At 51.2% G+C, this 23,448-nt stretch overlaps 1 protein-coding gene across 11 annotated transcripts in view; it reads right to left on the bottom strand.

The window, feature by feature from the left end:
- ARHGAP44 (Rho GTPase activating protein 44) overlaps positions 1–23,448 on the bottom strand; it is a 151,771-nt gene that overhangs the window by 54,910 nt on the left and 73,413 nt on the right. For 10 of the 11 annotated variants that reach the window (XM_054047735.1, XM_054047742.1, XM_054047744.1 and 7 more), the window contains exons 2-5: positions 10,916–10,955; positions 3,586–3,690; positions 2,472–2,548; positions 1,564–1,675 (exon numbers count right to left, since the gene is read on the bottom strand). In XM_054047735.1, the coding sequence (XP_053903710.1) occupies positions 1,564–1,675; positions 2,472–2,548; positions 3,586–3,690; positions 10,916–10,955 (334 nt within the window). The remainder of the gene's footprint in view (positions 1–1,563; positions 1,676–2,471; positions 2,549–3,585; positions 3,691–10,915; positions 10,956–23,448) is intronic. The other variant, XM_054047741.1, reaches the window with a different exon arrangement.

Genomic DNA, 23,448 nt, shown 5'->3' with positions numbered 1-23,448 from the left:
GTGTTTGTACCTGTAAAACTATTCTGGTTGGGAGGAGTGATTATTTTTTAAACCAAAATAGCTACACCAGTGTAACACCTAGTGTGGATGCAGGTATACAGGTATAAAAGGTGCCTTAGGCCTTGTCTTCACTTACCGGAGGGTCTGGCAGCACGCAATCGATGTTCTGGGATCGATTTATTGCGTCTGGTTAAGACGCGATAAATCGATCCCGGATCGATCCCGGAAGTGCTCGCCGTCGACGCCGGTACTCCAGCTCGCCGAGAGGACTACGCGGCATCGACGGGGGAGCCTTCCTGCCGCGTCTGGACCGCGGTAAGTTCGGACTAAGGTACTTCGAATTCAGCTACGTTATTAACGTAGCTGAATTTGCGTACCTTAGTCCGAAGTAGGGACTTAGTGGGGACCAGGCCTTATACTGGTACAGCTTATTCCCCTTCTGGTACAGCAAGAGCTAGCCCATACAAAGCCCCTTTGTACCAGTAGAGCTGTGCCCATGCTAGGGGGGCGAGGCATGGCTTTCATTGTACATTATATATTTCATTATATAAAGCCCCACAGCTTGTGAGTGCAGAAAAGCTCTGGGACTGGACACTGGGCATCTTCCCAGCTGTGAACACAAACCCGGGGAAAGCCCCTGAGGACTGGTACTGGGATATGGTGACTCACCACGTGGTCACCGGCCCAGATCTGGCCCCAAGTGCCTGAGGAGACCGAGGGCCTGATCCAGAGCCCACAGAAGTCAGTGGAAAGACTCCCGCTGGCTTCTCTGGGTTTGGATCCGACCCCAAATGTCGTTAGCTCTGGTGTATCTGTCCGGTGGTTTGTGAGGTGAGCTGCTTGTCTGGCTGCAGGGCCCCCATCACAGAGACATCATTGCAGGGGGCGCTTGCTGCCACAGTTCCTGGCAGCCTGCACTGCAGGGCCAATGATTGACAGACTGGAGAGGCTCCTTTCCCCCGGCCCCCAGGGAGGGTCCCTGCAGGGGGAAGGGCAGGGCACATGGGGTGGCAGTGAAGGGCGCGTGCAGTGCCCCTGCTGGCCGTGGATAAAGGCACAGCCCAGTGAACACTGGATCTCTGGGGCCCAATCCTGGAAGCCTGCACTCACGTGAGTAACCGTTTGCAGGATCAAGCCAAGGTGAGGACTTGAGCAACCAGGGCTGCCCCCCAGGAGCCTTTTCTCCAGCACTATATCTGCTCCACAAGCCCTGGCAGGGACAGTGCAAGCTTCTCCCAGCTCCCTCTTCAGTCAGACATTCCTTCGGGATCCCGGGGGGACGGAGGCTCTTCCACACATGCTCACACCATTCCGCATCCCAGCAGGCAGAGAGCGGGGAAGAGAAACACTGAAATGACTCTCCAGCACCCCCTCCCATCTTCTTTCTTCGGGGTTCCCCTCACACACTGAGCGTGTGTAACCCCACCCAGAAAGGCACTGCTGAAGGGGAGTGACTGCACTCTGCAGAGCTCATCACTGCTGCTCCAGGCACCGGCCAGAGGGGTCAGTGTTTCACACCTTGCCAGCCCTGCTGCTGGCTCTCAGCGCCTCAATCCCCCTTACCTCAGCTAGCACAAACAGAGGGTCGATCACGTCCCGTTCTACTTCCAGCTCGAAATGGATGAGCTCCTGGGCTAGTTTATCCTCCACCTCGCCGCATAGTTTGAGCATCTTCCTACGAAAGGAAAGAGACAGGGGACATGCTGCGTGAAAACCCAGCTCCAGTGCCCCCCCCTCACCCCCCGTGTGCTCACACGAGCCGTGCGGCTGAGACATGAAAAAGTGCAACTTGGCGGCTTGTGCACCACAGGAATGGGACTGGACACAAGGGCACTAGCTGACATCTTCTGCATGATGGCACCGGCCTGCAGACAAAGGCATGGCAGGATGAGAGCGAGGCCTTGTGCCACACGCCTCAGCCAGCTCCGGGACAGGGGGTGGAGGGCAGCAATACCCAATAGGGGTGTCATTCATGGTCTTCTGTGGAGATGGTTAAACCCCCTGGAGGTTGGGGGAATGGAGGACACCCTGTGTTACTGGGGGTAGAGAGACTGGACAGGAGGCACCATCCCCTCTAGGAAGGTAGTAGAGACACCCAAGGGTGTACCATGACCAGTCAGGGGGCGGGTCAGGAGGGTGGGAGCAGGAAGGGCCATGGCCTACAGGTTTCTGGGACTCTAGTCTCCCTGTGCAGGTATGGCTGCCCCTTCAAAGCCTGCTTTGTCCCTCTGCCCCACCCCCCATCAAGGGGGGCAGTGGGACTGGACAGGGAGTGAGCAGAAACAGCCCATGGGGGTACTGCTCGCCCATCACTCACCAACCCCCGCACTGCAGCCAGGAGAAACCTGGGGAGCCAGCGTGCTTTGCTAGCATTTCACACCCACTTTGCAAGGCTGTCAGCCATGAGGCAAGTAGCCAGGCAGGGGAGAGCCTGGAGCATCGCGGACCACAGTCTCCTTAGAGCTTCTTACCCCAGTAGAGAGTCGTCCCCTAAAATGGCGGAGCCTTCCATTAAGCACTGGGCCAGCGTCGTCAAAGGTAACTTTTTCTGCAAAGGAAGCATGCTGGGCATGAATGACTGTCCGACGGAAAGCAGGATTCTCACTTGGCCTTCAATCCAAGATTCAGTTCTAACAGTGGGGCGGGGAGGGGCTGGGCTACATAGACCAGGATTGGGTTGGGGGGTGCGTGCCCATTCCTGGTGAAAGGGTCTCTCAGCCCCCTGCCTTGGCCTGGCTGGCGGGCCAGTGAGGAGTCCATGGAGCCTGAAGGCTGCAGGACAAGACAACTGCTACATCTTAAACGGTGCAGCAAAGACATATGAAAGAACCAGCCCCCAACCAACACCCCGCCCCCGGCACCCTGGGGTGTGTGCGCTGGGACCGAGCACTGAGGTTCGTGGTCCCATCCCTATCACCCAGCCCCACAGGGAGCACTAACATTGCCAATGCATTACCCAACAGGCTCTGGTTCAGTACCTAAATCTGACCCCCGACCCCAGGCTCTGCAGGGAGGTGGCTGCCCCTGGTCACACAGCTGCCATGGGAGGGAGGCACCCCCCACAGGAAGGCAAGAGAGCTGCAGGCCAAGCTCCCCAACCCTCATCCTGCCCCAAACCCACACAGGTTTGGCAGAGAGCAGGCAATAGAGGAGAACAGGCTAGTCCCGGTGACGTTTGACAGGCGGAAGCTCTGCTGATGGCATTTCACTTCTGCTTCACTCAGCATTCTCCCTCCCACCCCCTCTGGCCTGTGTCTCGGTGAAGAGAAAGCAAAGATGAAGTCAGTCTCCAATCACACACCAGAGCGTGGCAGCTTGACACTCAGGCAGAGCTCGGCAGGGATTCACACCCAGCCGAATGATTTAATACACGCACACCCTACGGGCCAGATACATTCAAACACACGCTGTGCCCTCCCCCCCTCAACTTAAGGTCACAGAAATATATGGAGGATTGATTCATTTACACACACATTGAGAAGACTTTTCAGTTTTCTACAGACTCCCTCTCAAGCCTGAGCCCTGGCACATCCCGTGCTTAACATCTGGCTGCTTGCAGCCCGAATTCTTAACACAGCCACTTACTGAGCGCTTGTCGGCATCCACGCCTTGCTGCCCCTGCAGACAGGCTGTCAGTTTCTTGTGAGTGCTGTGGGAGACCTGCTTCACCAGCTCCAACCGCTTCTCCACCTGCAGACGGATGGACACAGTTGGCAGCACATCAAAGGGACAATACAGCAACAGCCGCCAGCGCGCCAGCTGTGAAAAACAATCCAAGGGCAGCTGTCCCTTCCCCACCGACAGAACATTGCCCCTTGGAGCCTGTCACCGTGACCCTGAGCACAGCTCCCCGCTTCAAAGAAAGAGGCTGAGCAAGACCTTATGAAGCCAGATGTCCCGTTGCTCCTTACAAGATACATGGTGCAGCATCAGTGCCGTAACACGCACCAAGAGCGGGGTGGGTTTTTTTTTTTTGTGCAAGGAAATTTTAAGCAGGAGAGAGAATTTCATATGGAAGATGAAGTCCTGCCAGATTAAGAGAAACAGGAGCTTCTAAAGGAAATAATTCCTTACTGTAGCCTGCACTAGGCAGAGGAACGGACATGCTAGGAATGCCTAAAATTACCAGGATGCACAATCAAGTCTGAAATCTTGCAGCAAAGGCATTGCCCCTACAGTAGCTGCAAGCTCTCGGATCTGACTTGTCGTGATGTCCCAATGATTAAAGGCCTATTCCAGAGAAATTCCACTCTCTTTGTACAACCGTCACCCAGGCATGATCCAAATGCACGTTCCATCCAGTGTCTCATATATATTAACTGCCTCCAGGGCTCACTGCTGCTGCTCCTGGTTACACATTTACTTCCTAAGGGGGTATTTATTGATGCACAGTCGTTCGCAGATTGTATTGTTCAGTTCATTCACAAAAATTAATGCAACCTTTTAATAATATAGGAAATAAGTGTTCAGGGATAGGATAGAACATTCCATGCAACTTATATCGGATATTTATATAGTATTTTAATTCTATATAGGGTTTAATCCAAAACACTGCTAAAGGGTGTACAGAGAGGGATCACCTAGCACCCATGGAAATGCAGCCACTTCTGGAGTAGACCCAGCAGCTGTGTAACACCACAGAATCCCTATTGTATCACTTAGTACAGAAGAGGGAAGTTTAGATAATCAGAATGTAGTTCCCTGAAACAGAATTTGGCCATGACATGAGGAATCCCTGTTACTGTTTGGGCTCTTAATAAAGGGTGATTAACCTTTGGAACAAACTGTCAAGGAAAGTGTGGACTCTCCATCTCCTGGAGTCTTTGCATCCAGAGCGGATGCTCTGGTCAGACACAAGTTATTGGACTCTTAGTCTTGTGCAATCCAGGAGGCCAGACTGGATGGTTTAATGGTCCCTCAAAATCTATGAATCTAAATAACCACAAGAGGTGACAACCTCTATATTACGTCTCATCCAAAAGATAGCATGACTGCCCAGATTCCGGAACAGCTGAGATGAGAGAGGCAGAGGAGAGACCACGGTGACATAACTGTGTAGAGAGATCAGATAAAAGACTGGGAGAAGTTGCCAGTGCTTACTCTCTGCTCTTCTATTCCAGGACAATACCTCTATCATCTCACTGGCGTGCCAATTTCCACACAGATGCTGGTGTTTGTATTTGAAGCAGATACTATGGGAAGGGGGACAATGGGAGCAAACACCTGACAAACGACACATTGACTTTAAATATTCCTCTGATCCAAAAGGCTATGCCCCATGGAAAGGAAGGGAACCCCGACAAACTAAAGGCAGTCCCAGAGAGTTTTAATCGCATCCCTGAGTCCCCCATTAGCAACTCCAGGGCAATATTGGCTATCTATCTCAGGTCCAGATAGGGCTCCCGTTACCATAGAGACAAGGCCCTTCACTTTCAGTTTGCATTTGGTTTCAAATTTCCCAGAAATTTATCAGTGTTTATTATAAAATAATAAAAAAAAAAGTTAAAATCAGTGCAAAAACTTAACTTCACAGTTGTCTGGGTAAATATCAGGGTTAATACAGAGGGAGAGGAGAGAAAAAAGCACAAAAGAGAGAAAAGTCCGAGTACTGAAAGTAAAAGCAATTTAATGCTGTGGTTTATTTAGTAACTTGTATATTAACAGTACATACAAACACTCACACATGTGCCTCTGTGTGCGTGTCTTCCACTACACTGCCTTAGTTTAACAGACAGCCTCACATTTGCACATAGACTAACATGAACATCTGCCTAATAAAAACAAGGAGTCCGGTGGCACCTTAAAGACTAACAGATTTATTTGGGCATAAGCTTTCATGGGTTAAAAAACCCAAGCCTAAATAAATCTGTTAGTCTTTAAGGTGCCACCGGACTCCTCGTTGTTTTTGTGGATACAGACTAACATGGCTACCCCTATGATATCTGCCTAATGTAATACATTGGGTTACAGCTTGTGCTAGGGTGACCAGACGTCCCGATAAAATCAAGACCGTCCCGATATTTGGGTGGTTGTCCTGTGTCCTGACCGATCTTTGGTCGGGACGCAATTTGTCCCGATATTTCGCTCTGCCAGCAGCACCGTTTTTTTTTCTCCAACAGCTTTTTTTTTGTGGCTCCGCCGGCGGACCCCCACCATATGTCCTGATATTTTCTTCATCTCATCTGGTCACCCTGGCTTGTGCTCTTCGTTCCCCAGGAGAGGCAGATGAGGCTACGGGGCTTTCTGTTTCTACCAATATCTTGCTGGGAACCTAACTGGCTGAGATTCAAGCTGAAGACTGGCACGTGAAGCCCCAGCTTGGACACACTGAAAACGCTGTCTGAACACTCAGCAAGATAATTTACTAAATGTAAGTAAACAAGAGCTTTTGAAAATGAAGCTTAGTGGCTCTGGGAAAACGTGCAGTGGTGCAGTGGGGCAGAGCGATCAAAATCTTGGACAATAACATGGAAGAAGTAATATTCTTTGCCTCTTGGGCATTAGGGAAAGAGCTGCAACTCCAGACACCAGCAGGCCTACGGGATTTAATGGAAAGAGTTCAATTTGAGCCTCTGGGTGGAAGCAGAGGGTTGGGAGGATAGTTTGAGGATAGGCTGCTCTGCATAAGCCCACGATTCCTGGAAAATGCATCACTGTGCAGATATAGTAACCTTCATCCCAGCTCAGTACAGAGCTGGGGTCCTGGTTGGGGATGGTGCATGTGTGTTGGAAGGGAGGTTCCAGATATTGTATTCAGGAGGTAGGTATGGTGCGCATAGGTGCATGTTGGAAGGGAGGTAGGTACTAGATATTACATTAAGGAAGAGAGTGGATGCACTGTTCCTCATTCTCTCTTGGGACAGTCACCGAAGAAGAAAATTAAATCTTTGGACAAATTGGATGGAGGCTTTCATTATTTTCCCTGCAAAACTGTATGCAACTCTTGGAAGGTACAGAAATCCCAGCCCCTACCCTATTAGGGCCAAACTCTGCTCTCACCAGTGCCAGCATAAACCCAGTTAACACCACAGACTTCTATGGACTTAATCCAACTTTATATTGGTGTAACTGAGAACAGAATTTGGCCTTTAAATGCCAGATTAGCCTGCAAGATTCCCAAAGATCTAACAGCCTATAAGGAGGATTTGGACTCTGCCAAGAATTTCTCTATTTTTGGTTGTGATGAGAAACAATTTGCGTGTGAAGCATGTTCATTTAGCATCCAGCTCCCTCTTCAAGTCTAGGAGTCTCTGCATGAACTTCAATGCGACCTGGATCAGGGCCCTAGAGACAATCTGAACTGGATGTATTGACACTGGCTGAAGGTTGTAGGATGAGAGTGCTTCAGTTTTCTACGTGTAAAACTGGGCTGTGTTCCATGGGCTGTATCTGCTAGCTGTAAACAGCTGCCTCCCCTCTCAGCAAACCTCAGGAACTGTTTACAATGAGAAGGGAGAACCAAGATTTGGTCCTAGGTGGTATGGGGAAGGCACACGGACTAAAATACAGAACTGGTCCAGTGCTTAGAGCACTAGCCTAGAACTTGGGTTCAATGCCTGGCTCTGCCATTGACTTCCTGTGTGACGTTTGGCAAGTCACTTAACCTGTCTGTGCCTCAGTTTCCCCGCCTGAAAAATAGGTAGAGTAACACTTACTGGAACCCACCTCATAGGCAGGTTCTGAGGCATGGAAAAATGCTCAAAAAGTGCTTTGAGAGCCTTTTATAAATGTTGGAATTTTGGTAATATTTTTATAATTCCTGTGCATGCCTCAGTTTACCAGTGGGCTTTGTATTGCTGTGCAGTGAGTGTAAAGGGAAGGAACAACGTGTGGGGCTCACACAGCTTCCTGGCTGGAGACCAGAGTCCTTAACACACTGAGTAAAGGCTATGCCAAGTGCATGGAGGATCCAGAAGAGACAATGGAAACCCCAATGGCCAGGACATTCACACCTTGTGACTAACACCTGAGAAAAAGGAGCTTTCCCCCCTACCTTCCCTGCAGGGAAGCAGAGCAAAGGCCCTGAGCTGGAGAACAATGGGGAAAGGAGCGAGGTGGCTAGCTCAGCTCTCAGAGGGTATGTCTACACAGCAGTTAAACACCCAAGGCTGGCCTTGGCCAGCTAACTCGGGCTTGCAGGGTTGGGCTGTGGGTTGTAAAACTGCGGTATAGACATTCGGGTTCAGGTTGGAGCCCAGGCTACAGCCTGAGCCCAAAATGTCTACACTGCAATTTTACAGCCTCAGAGCCCGAGTCAGCTGACCCAGGCTGGCTGGGGGTGTTTAATTGCTATGTAGACATACCCAGAGACACAGGACTCTTACCTGGGACAAAGAAAGGAGGGGAGAGGATTCCTACAGCAGCTTGGCTTTAGCTAGCATGGACTAGGTCCTAACCTTTGCTGGTCTGTGCTAACCAAAGGACTTCCAGATTCTGTAACCCGGAGACTAATCGTTACCTTGTTTTGAAAAGGCTGCCTGGTGTCAGTGCAAATACCCCCTGAGAGCACTGCACTCTGACGAGGTCTGGTCTACACTAGAGACCTGTACCAGTATAAATACAGTGCTCACAGGTGTGAAAAATCCACCCTCCGAGTGACCTAGTTATACCAACCTAACCCCCGTGTCGACAGTGCAATGTGTTCGGGAGAGCGTCTCCCGTTGACACAGCTGTGGCCTCTCAGGGAGGGGGATTAACTACGCCGATGGGGGCTCTCCCATCGGCTTAGAGCATCTCTGTTAAAGCGCTACAGCAGCACAGCTGCACCGATGCAGCATTTTAAGTGCCCCAAGCCTCCCACAGGAGTCTGGCCTGGCTGGACTCGCTGCAGGGAGCCACGGATACTGACAGGGAAGGCTGGCACCCGAAGACCCAGTTTTGGAGTGGTCCCGCCCTGTGGAACTGTGTGGAGCCTGGCACACTAACAGACCATGCCCAAGGGACTGGTTCCAGACTGGGGCAGAGACTGGATCCTGTGGATCCGTGACAGATCCTCAGAGGAAATGGGCTATAAACGGGTAAAGTAAGAGCATGTCGGGCCTGGATTTCTCCAAACCACTTGGAAACACTCCCAGGCAAAGGCCTTGGTTACTCCTTTCAGCTGACTCAGTCACACGCCTCTCCGGAGCAAAGAATGCCACGCACACAACAGGGAATTTTGCAGGAAAGTTTCATGCCATAGATTCTTCCCGCGCGGGACTCAACAGAGGATGGAACTGTTGACATGCAGGGGGCGCTCAGACCGTTAGTTAAGCAATAGTCCCAGATGACACAGGTCAGTGCACGGACATACTAAGGGGCACACACGTTCTCTCACTTCCACTTGCACTTTCCTACTTCTGCATCGCCTGAAAAACTGTGATGGCCTGTGTGTGTAGGTGTGTGATTAGAGGAGGAAGTGATGGCCTCTCCCGGAATGCTTGGAAAAACACTTTAAACCGTTTCTAAAGAAATCCCTGTGTAGACATTATCTGTTTCTTTTCCCTTTAACAACAGGAACATGTCTGTAGAAGTGGCATCGTTGTTTCTCAAGAGTTTGACTTCTTCCCTGTGCAGATGTTTCTTGTTAGACAAAAGGGATCGGTGTATGACCGTGGTACAAATGCTCACATAAGATTAGATAGATGTAATATAAAAGCCAGGGAATTTACTCTTGTGATTGTAAACTTTTTGGGACAGGAATCATCTCTATTAGGTTTGTACAGCACCTAGCACAATGGGATCCATTCTGATCCATGATGTGGGATCCCCTCCTCCCCCACACTACTGTAACATGAATAGTAAGCAGAATGACATGCTGCAAGCAGGAATATTGCTGTTGACACAAAAATAAAGCTTCAAGTTTCAGTGTGGTCTAAAGTTACCTCTACTGGAATCCTCTCAAACCATCCCCATCCCGTAGCCACACGTCTGTGAGCCAGGTAGACCCTTGCGTACTCGTCATCAATAGCACAGTTAGTAGCACTGTTACTTTCATCAAGGCATATCCCATTGCAATGCTTTAGGATAGGTTTTATTCCCTTTGTTCTCATTAACCAGTCATCCACAACAACCCACATACACAGAATGTGGAAGTGTGCAGAATGCACATCCAACAAAATTCTCCCAACGCAGGGAGTGGGGCTGGCATTGTATATTAATAAAGTAATAGCGTGTGAACAGCAGAGTCATCTTATCCAGCCTTATGAGCCCAGCATCAGTGCTAATGTCATGCAAGATGCTAGGTGGGATTTCGAAAAGTGCTCAAGTGTTGGCCTAACTTGGCTCCTATCAAAGTCAACGGCACCATTGACTCAAGTGGGAACAGAGCTAGGTCAGCGGCGAGCGCCTCTGAAAACTCCATCTCCTCTTAGAATGTGAAACGAAAATCCACATCACCAACTGAGCAAAGCCCGCGAACCCCCAACAGAACAACATGCAGCTGGTTCAATCCGGTTCATGCATAAAGGCAACAAATACAGCTGCAAACAGGGCAGGCAGGACTGGTTACTGCCATCTTGAAGCTGACCTTTGAAGCAGTCCTTGATCTGATTGTACATGACCTGACGCCAACCTTGAGAGCAAATGCTTTGTGCCCGTATAGGGAGACGAATGAGCAGTCTTCCAACCAGCGTGCATTGCAGAGAGATGCGCCGTACTCCAGCAGAGCTCCCCCTACAGTCAGCTATGGAATGGGGAGTAAAATGAGCCCTCCCGCTTACTAGTGATGGGTTTGTCCCAGTGAGACTATACAACTCGCACAAGGTCACACCTTAAACCTATTCAAGCCTGTGGACTTAAATCCAGGCCTCCCAAGTTCTAGGGTAGTGCCGTAACCACCAAACAAGCTTGTCTCTCTAGGGGCACTGAAATCTAGACCTCCTTAAGCAGGTCTCAGACTGTGATCGCCAGCTGTCAGGAAAGAAAGTCAATTTACCTGCAAGAGATCTTCACTCAGGACTTCTGTTTTTTCAGCTCTACAAGGGGAAAAAAAAAAAAAAAAAGTTAGTGGCGATGCAGACAAAAAAAAAAAAACCCAGCTGGCATCCCACCCAGAGAGACCCACATGATGCATGCAGGGGTCAGGCTGTGGAGAGCACCCGGACATGTGTGGAGCTGCCCTGTAATGATTTATGAATACCGTGCATTGACCTGGTTATTGGGCTGTTCACTGTATATTGGGTTAAATCAACAAGGGTGTTGGGAAAAGAAGCAAGGGGAAACAATAGATTAAGATAAGCCACCCCACAGTAAAGTATGACATGTCCAAACTGTCTTCATTCCACACAACCCGTCTCAGAAAAATCCTCCATATCTTTTGGCCCAGAACAATCTCAGACCAAGATCTATTGACACAGTGCAGCCAAGAGGATCTGAGCACCATCCTTGCCAGGAGGCGTTGGAGATGGATTAGTCATGTGCTTTGGATGGAAACTGATTCCATCACCAGAGTAGAAATAAGATGGACTCCTGAAGGCAAGCAAAAACAAGGTCGCCCGAAAAAAACCTGGCTAAAAGCTGTGGAAACCAAGCTGAAAAACATGGGGCACAGCTGGAGAACTACTGAAAGACTTGCCAGAAACAGACAGGAGTGGAAGAGCTTCGTCACTGCCCTAAATGCCAGAGGCGTAATGGGAACATGATGATGACCCCACAGTAGACACTTGAGGGTTGTTACAAGACAATGACAGAGCCACTGGCTCTGAGGGTTCTGGCTTGATCTCCTGGACCAGTTTGGACAAGCAGGGCCAAAGCCTAGGAACTGATAAGGAGAAGGGATCTCTGACTGGACAAAATGGGACTCTCTTTCCATGGGGGGTAGTTGTTGGAGAGCTTTTTGGAGAAACAGAGTGACACAGGTACCTCCTGTGGGGTCTGAAGCGGCTGGATCTGAGGGGATGGGAGGCCTATAAGTAAGAGAGATATGCATGGTGACAGCTTATTGTTTTAAGATCTTTGCCTCTAAATGCTCAATCAATACTGTGGTTCATGCAGGATGTCCGGTCACTGCACTGACCATGGTCACAGACTCCTGAAGGGAAGGACTGCATGTGGCTGAACGCAGGCAGACCCGCTGGGTGAGCCTGGCTAATCCACAGAGTACAGTAGCCCAGGGCCTGGTCTGAGGGTGGGAAATTCGCATGATTCCAGCCCAGGAGACAGAAAGGTCTGAGGCTTGACATCTGAGGGAGTGCACTGAGATACCAGAGGGGGACAAAGGGGCAGCTCACCCCATAACAATGACAAGTGCTACCCTGGAAACCACAGCCCAATCCTGTGCTTGGCGGGACACCGGGCTGTATTTCTGCTGCCCTGGGGTCAGACTAAGGCGAGTGATATCTGCATGTCTTTTTAGGGGGAACAACAGGAAATGCTTGAACACAATGCTCCAATCTCTCTTTCTTTACAGGCTGAGCTAAAACACATCTCCGAACGCACCAAAGAGCTTTGAAGGAACTCTTGATGGGTCCACTCTGAGGTCACAGAATGGAGCTGAGCTGTCTTGGGAAGAATGATTCAGGCTCATGGAGGCAGCAAAGCAGCTTGGTCTCCGAAGGGTCATTGTGTCAGGTTGGAGGGAAGTGCCAAGCCCAGAGACACCTGATATTACCATGACACAGTAAAGCTCCTTTTATCGGAGAATGTCAAAGCCCCTTTAAAACCATTGATGATTAAGCCCCCGGTGAGATAAAGTATTTCCCCATTTTGCAGATGGGGAAACTGAGGCACGGAGCAGCAAAGTGACTCACCCAAGGTCCCGGAGCGAGTTAGTTACATAGTACAAGCTGGGTTGTGCCAGCATTATTCCCTCGCCCCTCAAAACAGCTCTCCCCAAACACCCACCTCCATGCACTAATAGAGAAGGATTGGCGGACATTCCCCTGCATGTTGACAAATACCAGGACTGCTAGAATTTATCTTCTACATCTGCTCGGACTCTGCATTCCCTTGGCCTACAGCACAGTTCTGTAAAAAACACACGTGGTAAACCACAGCAGTGTGTGGTTCCTCACTCAGACCTGCATAGGGAGCACCCAGGAATCATGGCAGGGAAGAAGAATGCAGAATCCATGGGCTGAAATGAGCCTTGCTAACCCCTATTTCCCTTGCTACCACTGATGGGTGGCCTGCAAGAAAGGAGTCAATGAGCTTCCATCAGGCGTCCACATGCCACGATAGCAGTTTGCTATCGGTGGGGCGTGTCAGTGGGAAGGCCAAACATTGAGTGACGCCTCATCACTAGAGAGGACCCCTGTAGATGGAGGCAGGTTGGAAGGGCAGCAGATGCCCTGCCCATGCCATAGTGGTCTTGGGGTCAAACAGAAGGAGGCCAAAATTCAGCCATGTCACCATCACTAAGCTCAATATTCAGAAAGAGAACAAGCCCCCCGTGGGCTGCTGGCCTGTCTCCCCTGCCCAGGCAGGGCTAAAGCCACATCCAGAGTCTGTGCAAGCCCTTCCTTCAGGACAAAGCTTACTCTTCCAACACAAGCAAAGCTACTCCCCTGACCAGCACAGGCTGCAGGGGCTCCTTCCCCTCCTCCAGGGCCTGTCCCAGGAGCCAACCTCCTCCCTGCAACAATACCTTCAAGCTCAGCCCATCAGGCCTCTGTAGAAATCACCTGACCCCTTCCCAGCTGGGTCTGATAATCCCCTACCAGGCCCAAACACTTCGACTCATAGACTTTAAGACCAGGAGGGAACACCTAGTCTGACTTCCTGCCCAGTGCACCATTGACTCTAGTTCAAACCAGTCAGTGACCTGTGCCCCATGCTGCAGAGGAAGGCGAAAAACCTCCAGGGTTTCTGCCAATCTGACCTGGGAAAATTCCTTTCCAACCCCAAATACGGAGATGAATTAGGCCTGAGCAGGTCAGTAAGACCCACCAGGCTGACACCTGGGAAAAAATTCTCTTTAGTAACTAAGAGCCCTCCCCAGCTAGTGTCCCATCTCTGGCCTTTGGGGATATTTACTGCTAGCAGTCGCAGATTGGTTACATGCCATCGTAGGCAGTCTCATCATATCATCCCTTCCATAAACACATCCAGCTCAGTCCTGAAGCCAGTTAGGTTTTTTGCCCCCATTGTTCCCCTTGGTGGGGGGGGGGGGGGGGGGGGGGGGGAGGGGCTGTTCCAGAACTTCACTCCTCTGATGGTTAGAAACCTTCCTCTAATTCAAACCTAAACTTGTTGGTGGCCAGTTTATATCCATTTGTTCTTGTGTCCACATTGGCGCTTAACTTAAATATTCCCCTCCACCCCCGGGATTTATCCCTCTGATGTATTTATAGAGAGCAATCCTATCTCCCCTCAGCCTTCATTGGGCTAGGCTAAACAAGCCAAGCTCTTTGAGTCTCCTCTCATAAGGCAGGTTTTCCATTCCCCTGATCGTCCTAGTAGCCCTTCTCTGCACCCGTTCCAGTCTGAATTCATCTTTCTTAAACATGGGAGACCAGAACTGCACACAATATTCCAGATGAGGTCTCACCAGTGCCTTGTACAATGTTAATAACACTTCCTTATCTCCAGTGGAAATATCTCGCCTGACGTACCCTAGGACTACATTAGCCTTTTTCACGGCTGCATCACACTGGCAGCTCATAGTCATCTGTAAATACAATACAGCCAGGTCTTTCTCCTCCTCTGTCGCTTCCAACTGATACGTCCCCAGCTTATAGCACAAATTCTTGTTGTCAGTCCCCAAGTCCATGCACTAGCACTTTGCACTATTTAATGTCATCCCATTTCTATTACTCCCGTTTTCAAGGTCCTCCAAATCTTCTTGTATGACAGTCTGGTCCTCCTCCATGTTAGCAATACCTCCTAACTTTGTGTCATCCACAAATTTTATTAGCACACTCCCACTTTTTGTGCCAAGGACATGAATGAAAACATTAAATAAGATTAGTCTGCAAGCTTTATCAGTGATGATTTTATGTTTTCTTCCAAGTCATTGATAAAAGTGTTAAACAGCACAGGGCCTAGAAACACACCCACTCAACGATTCCCCATTTACAATTACGGTTTGAGATCTATCAGCCAGTTTTTGTTCCGTTTAATATGGGCCATTTTTATTTTACATCGTTCTGGTTTTGTAATCAAAGTGTTGTGTGGTATTAAGTCAAATGCCTTACATAAGTCTATTATATCAACTCGATTACCTTTAGCCCACCAACCAAAACAGCGTTTACTCTTTTCTACTGTCGTTCCGCTTGCCTTAAGACAGCTTGCCACGTGTTGCTTTCCCTTCAACTGCACAGAGCTAAGAGCAGCGTTTCATTGCAAGCCAGGGCTGTCTGGCAGTTTAACCCACCCCTGGGCTTAATGTTGAATAGCCTTAATGCTATTGCTGCTTCTTTCTAGCTTAAGTAATTGAAGTCATAGGGCTGGGTTAGTCAGAAGTGACCGCAGAACACACTCAGTGCTGGTCTCTTTCCCTTTCACCCCAGCAGAACAAAGCCTGTTTGTTTATTGAGGTTTACTCAGGAACCATTACATCTTGGGTTTTTGAATGGAATACAGCCTCTCACTCTGTCTTTACCATTGTGACACGACACCTAAGTGCGAAGCTATTCATGAATGGTAAACTGCCCCTAGGGTTGATACTGCATTTATAACTAGTTATAGTTGGATATTCTTGCCCTGCCTTGCCATGAAGGGCCCTGCATTTCATTCTAAGTATATGGGTACAGCTACACGCTTTCCTGAACTCTTTTGGTTAGGCTAAACAAGCCAAGCTCCTTGAGTCTCTTCTCGTAAGGTAGGTTTTCCATTCCCTTGATCGTCCTAGCAGTCTTTCTCCACACCTGTTACACTGTGATGGTCGCCCCATCTCAAAAAACATACATGAGCATTGGAAAAAGTACAGAGAAGGGCAACAAAAATGATTAAGCTTCTATATGAGGAGAGACTTAAAAGACTGGGACTATTCAGTTTAGAAGAAGAGACGACTAAGGGGAAATGTGATTGAGGTCTATACAATCATGACTGGTGTGAAGAACATTAATAGAGAAGTGTTATTTACCCCTTCACATAACAGAAGAACCAGGGACAATTAATTTAATAGGCAGCAAGTTTAAAACAAACAAAAGGAAGTATTTCTTCAAACAACGCACAATCAACCTGTGGAACTTGTAGCCAGGGGATGTTGTGAAGGCCAAAAGTATAACTGGGTCCAAAAATGAATTAGATACGTTCTTGGAGAATAGGTTAATCGATAGCTATTAGCCAAGAAGGTTAGGGATGCAACCCCATTCTCTGAATGTCCCTAAACCTCTGATTGCTGGAAACTTGGACTGGAAAACAGGGGGTGGATCACTCTACAAATGACCCTGTTCTGTTAGTTCCCTAAGAAGCATCTGGCATTGGCCACTGTCGATGGACAGGATACTGGGCTAGATGGACCATTGGTCTGACCAAGTATGGCCATCATATCTGAATGAAGATCTGATCAGAATATGAAACACCTCCCATAAAGCTTATTTTAATTAATTCAGGGTTTGGCAAATGCACTCCTCAGTGGGGTGAAAAAACTTGTGAGTGGGGCTTAGCTAGCAGAAGCAATGGGATTTAAGCTTTGTTGGGAAAAAAAAAATAAAAGGTCTGATTCTGATCTAGCTGCCATTGTTTTCACAGACTTCCTGATTCACACCAGTGAGGGAAGTGTGTAGTCCTTACAAGGAAACCCTTCCAAATGTGGCCCAGTGCAGTGCTATTTTCCTGAGCCTGCAGACTGTCGGACATAAGAGATTTGAATGGTTTCCATTCATCTCAACAGCACGTTAGCTCTGAAAAGTCTGGCCCCTCACCCCAAGCTTTACCTCTCCCAACTGCTATATATCTGCTAAGCCCACCTTTCATCAGCTCTCCCCAAAATGTAGAGCAGGGATTGGCAACCTTTGGCATGCGGCCTGTCAGGGAAATCCGCTGGCGGGCCAGGATGGTTTGTTTACCTGCAGCGTCCGCAGGTTTGGCCGATCGCAACTCCCACTGGCCGCGGTTCCCCGTTCCAGGCCAATGGGGGCTGTGGGAAGCGGCGTGGGCCAAGGAATGTGCTGGCCGCCATTTCCCACAGCCCCCATTGGCCTGGAATGGCGAACCACTGCCAATGGGAGCTGCGATCGACTGAACCTGCGGGCGCGGCAGGTAAACAAACCGGCCTGGCCCGCCAGCGGATTTCCCTGACGGGCCGCGTACCAAAGGTTGCCGATCCCTGCCCTAGAGCCATGTCACACTTTGGTGGCGAGAAGGTTAAATGCCCTGGTAACACACTGGAGGATTTGTTGAGGGCTGAATTAATTTATGGCTCCCTGAACAGTTTTCAATTTCAAAGAAAAAAGAAACATTTGCCTCTGCAAGGACACTGCAGAAGAACATGCAGCCTCCACGGATACCAGCTGCTAAGTCAGCAGCTGGCTTTGAAGCTCTGAACATGAGTAGGATGGCTGATTCCCCAGGTATCCCCCAGGCTTTACTGCTACTGAGCCTTCTGACAAGTACGTCACCACTGCATTTTCCTGCTTGTTGCACTGATTATGGGACTGGAACCTTTGAGACAATCTCCCAGCTCTAGGCTAACACGGTGCAGAGATCTGCAGGCTCCTAGCTCGGGATACCTATCTCTGGGATTTATTATGGGCCAGTGAGGCATTCAGTGCTATACAAGATGCAAATAAAGACAGCCCCTGTCCTATAAAGCTGTTGCGGAGTATTGGGGGACTCAGGGCCCTGCACCCCCGGCTTCCTGCGATTCACCATGACTCTCAGCCAGCCAGTAAAGCAGAAGGTTTATTTGGATGACAGGAATACAGTCCAAGACAGGTCTTGCAGGCACAGACAACAGGGCCCCCTCAGTTAGGTCCAGCTTGGGGTCCCAGGGCATGCCAGCCCACCCCCCTTTGGGGGGTCAGAGCCATCTCTGCCTCCCAGCCATCTCTCCAGCCTCCTTCTAGCCTGCTTCCAGCACTCTCCTTTTGCGACCCCTCCCACAGCCTTTGTTCAGTTTCCCGGGCTAAGGAGTCACCTCCCCTTCAACCCCTTCCTGGGTTCTCATGTTACACACTCAGGTATGCGCCCTCGGGCAGATCCCATCCTGCAATGCAGACTATCCCAGCACACTCCCCTGTCAGCATTCACAGACCACCGTGAGAACAGGCCCAGTTCGTCACATCTCTCCCCCCTTCGAGACCGAACTGAGCAGGGTCACTTTAGCCAGTGACCCGGGGAAGTTTGAACCTACCCCCGTTCCCATGGATGCCCCCGCATCCCTCCCATTCCTTGGTGAGAATTACACCAGGCCCCTCCAGCTTCACGCTCCCCCTTAGGTTGGGGTTGCTTGATGGCACTCGCAGTTCGCATGTGGGAAGGTTTATGCGGCCTGCGCCCTTTTCCCACCCCCATACCTCTGGGGCTCCAACTGGGCTGTGGTCTTCTCCCAGCGCTCCAGTCTGGAGGTCTGTGCTTTGGGCTCTCTTGGTTTAGAGCCGCCCTTTTTACCTTGGCCACCCTCCGAAAAGGCTCCTCTATGCTGGGCAAGGGTCCTAAAGCTGTTTTCCCCTTGTCCCAGGCCTTCCTCCCCCTCTGACAGGGGTCACAGGATCCGCAGTACTGTCGGACAGTAGCAAAGACCCCAGGCCAGTAAAAGCTCCGTAGCAGCCTCTGCTGGGTACGCCAGGTTCCCTGGTGCCCTGCGAGGGGAATGTCATGGGCCCGGCACAGCAGCTGGCGGCGATACTTCTGGGGTACCACCAGCTGCCTCCTGATCCCCCCTGACTCCATTTTCCCTGGGGGAGCCCATTCTCGGTACAGGAACCCCTTCTCCCACAGGAACCTTTTCCGGCCACCTCGCCCCTTGGTCTGTACCGCATTGAGGTCGGCCAGGTCCCTTATCTTCCGCAAGGAGGGATCTCTCTGCAACTCGGCCTGGAACTCAGCAGCTGGGACGGGGATGGCCACCTGCTCTTTCTCGCCCGCTGGGTCCGAAGCTGCAGCCTCCCTGAGCCGCATCCCTGGGCGTTCCCTCCCCACCAGGTTAGAGTCCCGCGCCTCGGGCAAGGCACCCCCCCCAAGGCCAGGGCGCAGTGCCCCTCGCCGGCTCTGACCGCGGGTCACAACTAAGGCGGTCTGGGGGCTGCTGGGCCAGTCCTCTAGGTCCCCCCCCATCAACACCTCAGTGGGCAAATGGTGGTGCACTCCCACGTCCTTGGGGCCCTCCTTGGCCCCCCATTTCAGGTGTACCCTCGCTACGGGAACCTTGAATGGGGTCCCGCCCACCCCGGTCAGGGTCAGGAAGGTGTTGGGCACCACCCGATCTGGGGCCACCACCTCGGGTCGGGCCAGTGTCACCTCTGCGCCCGTGTCCCAGTATCCATAAACTTCCTTCCCATCCACCTCCAGGGGAACAAGGCACTCGCTCCGCAGGGACAGCCCCGCGCCAACCCTGTAAACGGAGAACTTTGAATCCGGAGCATCTGGCCCCCCAGAGAAGCTGGCCTGGGGCTCTCCTCCCTCCTTAGCAGGTGGTACTCTGCCAGCCCCCCTTCCCTGGGAATGCTGCCTCTCGCCAGGCTGGGTCTCTACCCAGTCAACCCTCTGTGGGTTCGGCCTGCTCAGTCTGTCCCTGAGCCTGGGGCACTGGGCCCGTATGTGGCCCTTTTGGCCACAGTGGTAGCAGCCCATGTCCCATGGGTCCCCTTGAGTGGGTCGGATGGTCCTGATGCCGGATGTTCCCCTCTGATGGGGTTTTTCTGTATTTTCCCACGGGGAGGTCCCATGGTGACTCTCTCTCTGCGTTGTGGTGGGATTGCTCCTTTGGGACTCCTCCCTGCCACCCCCTGACCGGCTCTTTACAAACTCATCAGCCAGCTGCCCGGCGTGTCGCGGGTTCTCTGGCTTTCTGTCCACCAACCACAGCCTCAGGTCGGATGGGCACCGCTCATACAGTTGCTCCAGTACCAGCAGTTTAATCAGGTCCTCCTTCGTCTGGGCCCCACCAGCCCACTTGCTGGCGTATCTTTCCATGCGGGCGGCTAGTTGCAGATATGAGATCTCAGGGGTTTTATCTTGACTCCGGAACCTTTCCCGGTACATCTCAGGAGTCAGCCCAAACTCTCGTAGCAGGGCCTTTTTGAATAGTTCGTAGTCCCCTTTCTCTGCCTCTCCCAGTTGGCGGTACAATGCCACGGATTTGGGGTCCAGTAAGGGGGTAAGGACCCGGAGTCTGTCCGCGGGATCCACCCGGTGCAGCTCGCAGGCCGTCTCAAAGGCCTCCAGGAAGTCATCCATGTCCTCCCCCTCCTTGTATGGGGCCATGATGCACTTATCAAAGCTCCGTGCAGTCCTGGGTCCCCCCTCACTCACCGCAGCCGGGGGTTCGCTGCCCTTCAATCTCGCCAGTTCCAGGTCATGCTGACGCTGTCTCTCATTCTCCTGTCTCTGTCTCTCTTTCTCCTCCCGTTCATGCTGTCTCTGTCTCTCTTTCTCCTCCCGTTCATGCTGTCTCTGTTGTTCACGATCCTCCAGCTCTCTCAGTTTTAGCTCTTTCTCCCATTCCAGCCAATTCCGCTCCCCGGATGCCGAACGTCGCCGGGAGGATCCTCTGCTGGCCGGCGAGCTTCGCCGGGGGGACCCCCTGCTGGCCGGGGGGGCCACGGCGCCTTCAGTATTTGCTGGGCTCCTCCCCACCCTTCCCCTAGGCATAGGAAGGAGGGGTCTCGGGACGCCCTCAGCAGCCGGCTGACCACTCCCAGCTGGGACAAACACTGGTGCCTGCGCTGCATTTGCCAGGCTGCTTCCCTGAGACCCAGGGATCAGTTCATTCGCGCGATCTTCTGCCTCCAGCTGGGCAATGAGCTGTTCTTTGGTGAGCCTCCCAATGCGCAGCCGCCTCTGCTTGCACAGCTCCACCAGGTCGCTCTTAAGCCGCTTGGCATACATCTTCCTGCTGGCCACTCACCGGCCTGTGTGCTCACAGCTCCCCACAGTTCCCAGGGGGCCCCCTAGTGTGCCAGCCCTTCTCGAGGTCACCACCTCTCTGCCAGGGTCGAGCTGCAGACTCCTCCGCCCCTGGGACCACTCGCTGCGATCCCCTCGGGGGACCCTGTTACTGCAAAAGTCCTTCTCGCTGGTCACACACTCCCAGGGGTAATAACCGTCTCTCTCTCACTCTTCAGCGCGCCTGGTCCCCGTCAATCCCCCTTTGTTTTACTGCTCCCCAGTCACTTACTGCAGGAAGCGCCATCCACGGGGTGCAGTAGATCCCACCGCTGCCACCAGTTGTTGCGGAGTATTGGGGGACTCAGGGCCCTGCACCCCCGGCTTCCTGCGATTCACCATGACTCTCAGCCAGCCAGTAAAGCAGAAGGTTTATTTGGATGACAGGAATACAGTCCAAGACAGGTCTTGCAGGCACAGACAACAGGGCCCCCTCAGTTAGGTCCAGCTTGGGGTCCCAGGGCATGCCAGCCCACCCCCCTTTGGGGGGTCAGAGCCATCTCTGCCTCCCAGCCATCTCTCCAGCCTCCTTCTAGCCTGCTTCCAGCACTCTCCTTTTGCGACCCCTCCCACAGCCTTTGTTCAGTTTCCCGGGCTAAGGAGTCACCTCCCCTTCAACCCCTTCCTGGGTTCTCATGTTACACACTCAGGTATGCGCCCTCGGGCAGATCCCATCCTGCAATGCAGACTATCCCAGCACACTCCCCTGTCAGCATTCACAGACCACCGTGAGAACAGGCCCAGTTCGTCACACAGTGCTATACAAGATGCAAATAAAGACAGCCCCTGTCCTATAAAGCTTACAGGCTAAGGGGCAGACCTGGGGAAGGTAAGTAGTACAGAGGAAGCCCGGACTTAGACTTGTTTATCCTCACCCCTTCTCTCTGCCTTCCTAGTGACGATGTCGGGAAAGTGGAAGAAGTGTCTCTGCCGGCGGGATCTGAATGGGAAGGCCGGGGCACGACACTTTGGGGGTGAAACCGAAAGGAAACATACGAGAGACAGAAGGAAGCTGTGAGCGAGAAAAGGAAGCCTCATAAAGGACTGAAGCAGCAGCCCTTGCCACCATATCCCAGTATGCAACAAAATGAGACAGCACTTCAAACCGTGGACCCATCCAGTCACCTATCTGCCACTTGCTAAAGAAACATGCTGAGCTTTCTAAACAATGGGGCCCTTTTGCTCTGCGGGTCATCATGTGTCAATCTGATTTTGCAGACACACTGTCCAGAACTCAGATGCCTCTGATGCTGCATCTGATTCACAGAGCACAACCTGACAGCTCCAGACGAGCCCTCCATTTACAGCCCCATCAGGCGGTACAGTCAGTGTGTCGGTGTTAGGAGAAGAGGCAAGGCCATCCAATGGTTTGGGTCACGCTAGCTGCAATTGGCGAAAAGGGTCCTTACCTTTGGGGACTGCAGATATCCCCAAAACCTCTAACCATGCTGTAAGTATCAGAGATGTATTTATACCTTGGGAATGCATCTGTGTATGTTCCCCACCTGATATTCAGTATAGCAAAGAATGGAAAACGTATAAAAAAGGTGGACTATGCACCTAGCCTGAACCTGAAAAATGAAGCATTCCCCAGCAGGAACAAACACTCAGCTACCACCTGGAACATAATGTTCTTCATTTGTTTGACAGCGCCCCAAAATGCCCCAAACAGGTGCTTTACAGAACAAAGCAAAGCACACAGTCGCTAGCAGGAAGAACTTACGCTTTAACTGCAGATGTGTTACAATGCGTGGGGTGTAACAGACAATCGGTGGAATGTGGCGGGAGGAAGGATATTGAGAAAGATTGTGCTTATTCAGTCTTGGCAAGCACATGTGCTGGTTCCATTCCGCTGCGTGCACATTAGAGACATGTGTGTACTTATGTGTGCAAATGACACAATACAAGTTGTTGCTTTTAACCTAGAAAGCCTTAAGAAGATTGTGTCCTGTTTAATTCAGAGCCTGCCCCTCTGGATAAACCAAAAGAGTAGAGCTGAGAGAACGTAACATAAGAACAGACATACTGGGTCAGACCAATGGTCCATCTAACCCAGTATCCTGTCTTCCAACAGTGACCAATGCCAGGTGCCACAGAGGGAATGAATAGAACAGATAATCATCAAGTGATCCATCCCGTCACTCATTCCCAGCTTCTGGCAAACGGTGGCTAGGGACACCACCCCCGTCCATCCTGACTAATAGCCATTGATGGATCTATCCTCTGTGAATTTATCTAGTTCTTTTTTGAACCCTGCTATAGTCTTGGCCTTCACAACATCCTCTGGCAAGGAGTTCCACAGGTTGACGGTGCGTTTTCATGAGCGTTCTCATGGTTTAGTTGTGCGAGGGCTGTTGGCAAGGATATTCTCAGCAAGGGTTTCCCCCACCTGTGCAGTCAGCTGTCCTCGTTGGTGTTAGGATATAGATATTCAGGCCTGTCTGCAAAGGCCTATACTTTAAGAATTTACGTGTATTC

This window comes from Malaclemys terrapin, chromosome 13, assembly GCF_027887155.1.
Source record: "Malaclemys terrapin pileata isolate rMalTer1 chromosome 13, rMalTer1.hap1, whole genome shotgun sequence".
In the NCBI taxonomy this organism is placed as follows: domain Eukaryota; kingdom Metazoa; phylum Chordata; order Testudines; family Emydidae; genus Malaclemys; species Malaclemys terrapin.
The sequence above is the reverse complement of the archived record's forward strand: the minus strand, read 5'-3'. Positions and strand labels throughout refer to the sequence as shown.